Source organism: Heterodontus francisci, chromosome 38 (genome assembly GCF_036365525.1).
Source record: "Heterodontus francisci isolate sHetFra1 chromosome 38, sHetFra1.hap1, whole genome shotgun sequence".
In the NCBI taxonomy this organism is placed as follows: Eukaryota; Metazoa; Chordata; class Chondrichthyes; order Heterodontiformes; family Heterodontidae; genus Heterodontus; species Heterodontus francisci.
The window spans coordinates 35,186,166-35,193,640 of record NC_090408.1 but is presented as its reverse complement, the minus strand read 5'-3'; the positions used below and the strand labels follow the sequence as shown (position 1 = coordinate 35,193,640).

Sequence of the window (7,475 nt, the reverse complement as noted above, 5' to 3'; positions counted from 1 at the left end):
GGCATGTTGCTGGATATTTTAGTTGTGAATTTGTGATTAGCTTTGCTGGACTTATTGCATCATGCCCTTAACCACAAAGTTTACAAGCAACGGTCATAACTTGTTTAGTCTTCCTTCTTTTCGTTTTTAGATTTCTTTTAATTCCTTTGCTCCTATTTTCAGTGTTGAGCATGATCATAACTGATAAGGATGAGTAGAGTTGAATGTAGGATATGCTGGGCTTTGGCTCTATAAGGCCAGAAGCTCTGGGGAGCCTTTTGCAAGGAACCACACTTAATATGGCAGCTTAAATAATGAGTATCAGTGGTTAGCTGGCTTTCACAGCCTATTCTCACCACACACACACACACACTTTCCAGGATAGATAGAGGCCAAGAACAGGAACTTTAACTTTTGCACTTGCTCATTCCAGGAGCACTGAGGCTGATTGTAGCACCAACACTGAGCACAGACTTCAGATTAAATGCCAGATCTTTCTGTTATGTATTCTGTGCCCCACCAGATCGTGCATTTACCCACGGAGCCAGGCGAGAATGCTCCAAATCTTACTGGTTGATGCTCTGAAAGACTGGCCCATTTTTACTTGGCTGGAATTCCGTGCAGCCCACTGAGGTGCTGGATAGGGTGAAACAATGCCCCATCTCTCCCTCATAAATTAAGGTCAGTGGTTGCTCAGTGGTCAAGAGGTCCATCTGCTTCAGTCCAAGGGCAATTGGTCAGGTTTTCTGACCATGGGATGCAATGTTTTATCCTGCCCAAGTAACGTCCAACAGCACACTTGATAACCAGTAACCTCACTACCTATGTGGCAGAGCTGTGTATTGAGACTTGCTCTACTGTTTGGATTGGGCTCTTCTAGTGTCTTGGTCTTGATGGCATCCTGAAGGCTTCCCTGCCTGAAAATGACTTTTGTGATAAATGATTACTGTTGTACAATAGTTTTGTTGTTCCAAGAAATCCAAATGTTTTAATTTTGGGTCCATTACTCTTTGCAATGTTTATAAATGACCTAGAATTATAAAGCATTATAAAGTTTGCAGATGATGTGAAACTTGACAAAGTAGTAGATAGTGATAAGGATAGTTATCGGCTTATCGGCTTCAGCTTGACATAGTCAGGACAGTGAAATGGGCAGAAACATGGCAGATGGAGTTCAATGCAGAGAAGTATGAAGTGATGCACTTTGGACAGTGTACTATGAATGAAAAGATTTTGAAAAGGTAATTTTGAAATACTACTTTACATTAATCAGAGAACAGGATAAGGAATACAGGTTCAAAGGAATAATTGGAACTGATGTCAGAAAGTTCTTCTTCATACATGAGTTGATCAACATGCGGAATAAACATCCAGATAGAGAAAGTGGAGACAAGGCTTCCAAGATTTTGAAAGGGAAAGATCTTGGTGTCAACGTACACAAATCCTTAAAGGTGGCAGGCCAAGTTGATCAGGTGGTAAAAAGCATATGGGTTACTTGGGTTTATGCACAGAAGAATAAAATATAAAAGCAGGGAGATCATGCTGGAACTTTATAAATCATTAACATAAAATAAAAACAGAAATAAAAACAGGTCAGGCAGCATCTGTGGAGAGAGAAACAGAGTTAACATTTCGGGTCTGTGACCTTTCATCAGAACTGAGAAAAGTTAGAAATGTAATAAGTTTTGAGCACATGAAAAGGGTTAAGATGGGAAGAAAAACAAAAGGGAAAGTCTGTGATAAAGTAGAGGGCAGAAAAGATCAAATCCCCAAAGATTTCATGGTGCAAAGCCAAAGTGAGTAATAATGGGACAAGAAACAAAAGATGTGTCTAGAGAAGGTATGAATAGCAGGATAGCTGCTGTCCAAATGCAAAGTAAAGGAATTAAGAAAGAAGCAAGAGAAAAAAACAAAACAGCAAAAAATAGAAACAAAATGGGGGCAGAGACTATGATCTAAAATTGTTGAACTTTATAAATTATAGTTTAGGCCTCAGCTGGAATATTGTTAACAATTCTGGGCACCACACTTATGAACAGATATAAAAGCCTTAGAAAGGGTACAGGGGAGGTTTAGCAGGATGTCACCTGGGATGAGGGACTTCAGTTATGAGGAGAGGTTGAAAAAGTTAGGACTGTTTTCCTTGGAACTGAGAAGGTTAAGAGGTGACCTAATAGTGGTTTTCATGATGATGAGAGGTTTAGATAAGAGTAGGTAGAAAAAAAACTATTTCCTCTGATTAGCCGGTCAATAACTAGAGGTCATGGATTTAAAAGCATTAGCTAAAGATATAGAGGGGAGGATCTGGAACGCTCTATGTGAAGAAGTGGTGAAAGCTGATGCCATAAATTATTTTGAAAGAGAGTTGGGCAGGTACTTGAGAATGTGGAACTTACAGGGTCACAGACAAAAAGCAGGGTTGTGGGACTAAACACAAAGCTGCTTTTTCAAAGATGCAGCATAGGCACAATGGGTCAAATGGCCTCCTTTACTGTAAGTTTCTATGATTTATTGTTTCTTACTTGATGGAACGTGCCATTATTTTGATCAAGACAATCATCTGCTGTAAGCTGTTAAGCATGTGTTGCAGAAAACTGCTACCCTGGTCTCTGCTGTTCTGGGCTGATGAATGAGGTGCCATTATTTAGCTTCACTTCACTCAAGGGCAATAATTTTGGGCTGTCCTTTTCCCTTCCACTCCCTCGAAGGCACTGTCTGACTGGTTGACAAGCACCTCCTGTATGGAGATCACAAGATCATGTGTGAGGCAGGCCACTCAGCACACTGTCATTCATCTCGACAGACCCTACAGTTTTCCTGCCACCGCCCACAACTCCCCCCATTGTTGCAGCTAATTAATACTGGAATGATTCCAGGACTTACTGCCTCCACTTTCTCTATCTGGATGTTTATTCCACATGATCAACTCATGTATAAAGAAGAACTTCCTGGCGATAGTCCCAATTATACCTTTGAACCTGTATCACCTTGTCCTGTTCTCAGTTTAATTTAAAGCAGTATTCCAAAATTACCTTTTCCTTCTCCATAAGTACCTTATGTATCAGCTTCAGCATGAATAATTGATCCATCTCCAGATATTTATCCTAACTGATGGCTGACTAAATATTTAATTATCACATGTGCTTCAGATCCCTTTGAGATCAACCAGTTTCACATTCATTTGAAATATTTTGAATTATTTGTCAAATAAACCTCAGTGGGTTCCAAACACCTGGGATCTGCCAAAAATTTTTTCTTCTGTTGCAATTTAGACCTGGGATATGATGCTCATCCAATAATCTAAGTATGTATAGAGTTACAAATGATAAAGAATGTTTAAGAAAGTTGGTCTTGTTCCCATTGGGAGAAGACTTTGAGGTGAATTTAGTTGAAATTTCCAGACCATGAAGGGAATTAAGGTTGATCTCGGCAGGTTGTTCACTCTGCTGAAGGGATCACCTCCCGGGGGGCATATGTAAGGAAGAAGGATGGAAGTCTGAAGGAAGTTTTTCACCCAGTGTGATTGAGTGATAGAGTAAGTTACCAGAGAAACGGAGAGTGTAAAAGGGTTCAAAAGATGGATAGATGGATATGTTACTGGAGAGAGAAGGGATTGAGAGATAAAGTGAGAGAGTAGATAGGTTGGGTTTGATCTATGAGAAAGGGATGGGCTTTTTGGGCCAGCTAACCTTTATCTGTTCTCAAAGATTCCAGTACTGTCTTTTTGAAGAGTGACCATGTTGAGTGGATGCTCGGGGCTCATTAACATTTGGTTGATATTAAACAGTGTGGGGAAAACATATTTATCTCCTTCAAAACAAGTTTCTGTTTAAATCGCAACAACTTACAGAATCTGGTCAAGGTTGAATAGCACAAAAGCACCTATTAAATGTAGTAATATATAAAATGTCAAATGTATTTTTTCATACTGTATATATATATATATATATATATATATATTATATAAATAAGTTTTTATAATTAGTTTGTGTGATGCATTATTCAGACTTTTATTTTGTTATCCATGTTGCTGAAATTAATTTATTAGCAATGAAAGTTTTTTTTTCTTGAAAAAACTGCAGTTTGTCTTCTTATTCCTCTTGTACCCTTGTGTGTTGAATGAGCTTCAAGCCCAATTGGGAAAAGTATTAAATCTCGATCGTTAAGTAGACATCACCAGTCAGCAACTGAGCTGCACATTTTTAGTGAATTTTATGCTCAGCAAAGATCTCGTGCTGGAGAATGGAACACTTTCTTATCTTGAGAACCTAGTGTCAGCATTAAGTGCTCTTAGGTCAGATACAGCACAGGTTAGATGCAGAGTAAAGCTCCCTCTATACTGCTAGACCCGACCTCAGAAGAGTGGCCCCTACTGCATCAGTGTGACACTTCTGTATTTCCACTGCAATTAGCCTGTGGCCTCCGTAAGCAATCAATGGTGAAATGATCTTGACCGCATCCCTAGAGGGTTAACTGCTCCTCACTAGGCACTTTCATAAGAGAGAATGTTTTTTTCTGTGTGTAGTTAAATTTACCCAGTGCCCTATCATGTTTCCTAATGCAATGACAGTTTCCACTCTGCAATAACCAACTGCTTCTCCTTTAACAAATTCAGTATCACTCGCTAACTTGATGGCTCTATGAGTAAATGCACTGCTTGGTGCAATAATGAGTTACAACGATCCAGAATCTTCAATTCTTGGCTTGTGCTGTTAGCTGATGTCAGCAGAAGAAATCTCCACATTTGGCTTTAACGTTCTTTAAGCTAGGGAGGCAAAAGAACAAAATCAGCCAGGATTCTTGAGTCATGTTGAATGCTAATCGACGTATCAGAGGCAGACATTAGGGATAATGGGTGTATACTCAAATTGACAGGATGTGACTACTGGAGTTGCCAGGGATCTGCACTGGGGTCTCAGCTTTTCAATATATTTCTAAATGACTTAGATGAAGGAAGAGAGCTGTATATATAAGTTTACTGACAACACTGAGTTAGGTGGCACAGTAAATAGTGTAGAAGGGAGGAGGAAGTTGCAAAGGGCGTCGATAGATTAAGTGAATGAGAAAAACTGTGGCAGATGGAGTTCAATGTGCAGAAGTGTGAGGTCATCCACTTTGAATCAAAGAGAGATAAGTCAGAGTACTTTCTAAATGGTGAGAAGTTAGGAACTGCGATGGAGCAGAGAGAATTAGAGCACAAAGTACAGAAATCATAATACTAGTAGACAGGTACAAAAATATAATTAAAGGTTAATGGAATGATGCCCTGTATTTCAAGGGGGCTGGAAAATAAAGGGTTGGAAGTTATGTTACAGTTATATAAAGCTCTGGTTAGACCATATCTAGAGGACTGCATTCAGTTTTGGACACTGCACACCAGGAAAGATATATTGGCTTTGGAGGGGATGCAGCATAGATTGACCAGAATGACATCCAGGCAAAAACATTTACATTTTGAGGACAGGTTGCATAGATTAGCCTTGTATTCTCAAGTATAGAAGGTTAAGATGTGATCTAATTAATATAATTACTGGAGTTGATAAGTTAGATAAAGAGAAACAACTTCCTCTGGTGGGAGAGCCCTGGACGAGGGGACATAACCTTAAAATTAGAGCTAGGTTATTCAGGGATGGAGTCAGAAAGCACTTCTTCACACAAAGGAGAGTAGAAATCTGGAACACTATCCTGTAAAGGCTGTTGAGGCTGGCAGTCAATTGAAAATTTCAAAATTGAGATTGATAAGATTTTTGTTCAGCAAGGGTACTAAGGGTTATGGAACCAAGGCAGGTTGATGGAGCCAAGATACAGATCAGTCACGATCTAAATGAATGGTGGAACAGGTTCAAGAGGCTCCCCCTGTTCCTACATGAAGCTCAAACTGGTAGATAAGAAAATTATGCAAACCCGAGGGAGAATGGAATAGAAGGTTATGTTGAGAGGGTTAGGTGAAGAGGTACTTGTGGATCATAAACACTGGCATGAACCACTTGGGCCGAATGGCCAGCTTCTGTGCTGTATATTCTATGTAATTCTATGTGGTATTAGCAACTGTGTACATGAATAATGCCAGTCAAGTGGAGTGACTGTAAAGTGGGAGAAAACTACTTTATTTACTGCAGGTCAAGTTTGTAAAGATATTGATCTGGAATTCTAAACAGAACCTCCATCAGCATTCGCTGTAATCTGACAGTTCAGCCAGTACAGGATGTTTAAGGCTGGGCTGTGAAGTACATTCACTTTAATGGGTTCTGTCCTATACTCTAAAACAAACCCATTACCTCAAGAGAATAAAGCACAGAGCTGTGCAATGAGCTGAGTCTGATGACACCGTGGGGCACTGCAAAATGCAAAGTTAATAACATTCAAGGTATTGGTCACTTCATGTTTGAGATGTGGGCATATAGAATTACATAGAATTTACAGCACAGAAACAGTCCAACCGATCTACGCTGGTCGTTATGCTCCACACGAGCCACCTCCCTCCCTCCCTACTTCAGTATATCCTTCTATTCCTTTTGCCCTCATGTAATTATCTAGTTTCCCATTAAATGCATCTATACTCTTTGCTTCAACTATTCCTTCTGCTAATGAGTTCCTTTTCTAACTACTCTCTGGGTAAAAACATTTCTCCTGAATTCCTTATTGGATTTATTGATGACTTTCTTATATTTGAGATACCCTAAATACTGTGGGATAAATTCACTGATTCCACACTACTAGTATTGACTGTGCTCAAATGGGCTATAATTCACAGATAGGGCAACGACACCGTAGTGCTGACACTCTGACCCACAAATCAGTCTAGTCTGAATCTTTAGCCACCACCAGCATGCATCAAAAACTCGTGGGCAACATGGCTGAAGTGAGGACTGGGAAAAGCTCCATGGAGTAAGTTCACCAATCTGTCCTTTTATGTCAGAGAGCTGCTCATGTAATTTGTTGGGATCTGCTTGTTGGTTAGATGCTAAATCGCAGCCTTCCAAATGGACCCTTGTGTAAATGGTGTTGTAATGAATCCATAGTCCAGGAGGCCTGAAGTTTAATCCCTTGGTCTGTGCTGAATTTAGCTGCTCTCAGTTGTCTTCAAGGGTATGAAGTGGTGGCACGCTCGATTTGTTCCCATCCTCCGATTTCCTTTCCTGAAATCAGTGACTCGAGATGAGTCAGTACGCCATGGTGCTTGACACTTCTCCGGTATTTAAGCTAAATTGCCAATCTATGAAATTGTAGATTGTTAACGTCAATCACGGAAGGCAGTGAGTCTGCCCCCGATCCTGTCCTTGTGCGATCTCCACATGCACACACTTTCCAAAACAGGACACTGGATCAGGATGAGGAGCCCTGGTTGACTTTCTAAGGGGTCTTGCGACCAACAATAGTAGCCCATAGCCTAGCTGCAACCATAGGGCAGGAGGGCCAGAGAACGTCGCACAGGCTGGGGATTGAGCTTAGCTTTGTCCTGCTCTGTATGGCTCCAGAACAAATTTAGCATTACA

General features: G+C 40.3%; 1 protein-coding gene across 1 annotated transcript in view; it reads right to left on the bottom strand.

Annotated features, from left to right (window-relative positions):
- Positions 1-4,051: 4,051 nt before the first annotated feature.
- LOC137352531 (perilipin-2-like) overlaps positions 4,052-7,475 on the bottom strand; it is a 56,135-nt gene continuing 52,711 nt past the window's right edge. The window contains exon 10 of the mRNA XM_068018095.1: positions 4,052-4,744. Within this exon, the coding sequence (XP_067874196.1) occupies positions 4,740-4,744 (5 nt within the window). The 3' untranslated portion in view covers positions 4,052-4,739. The remainder of the gene's footprint in view (positions 4,745-7,475) is intronic.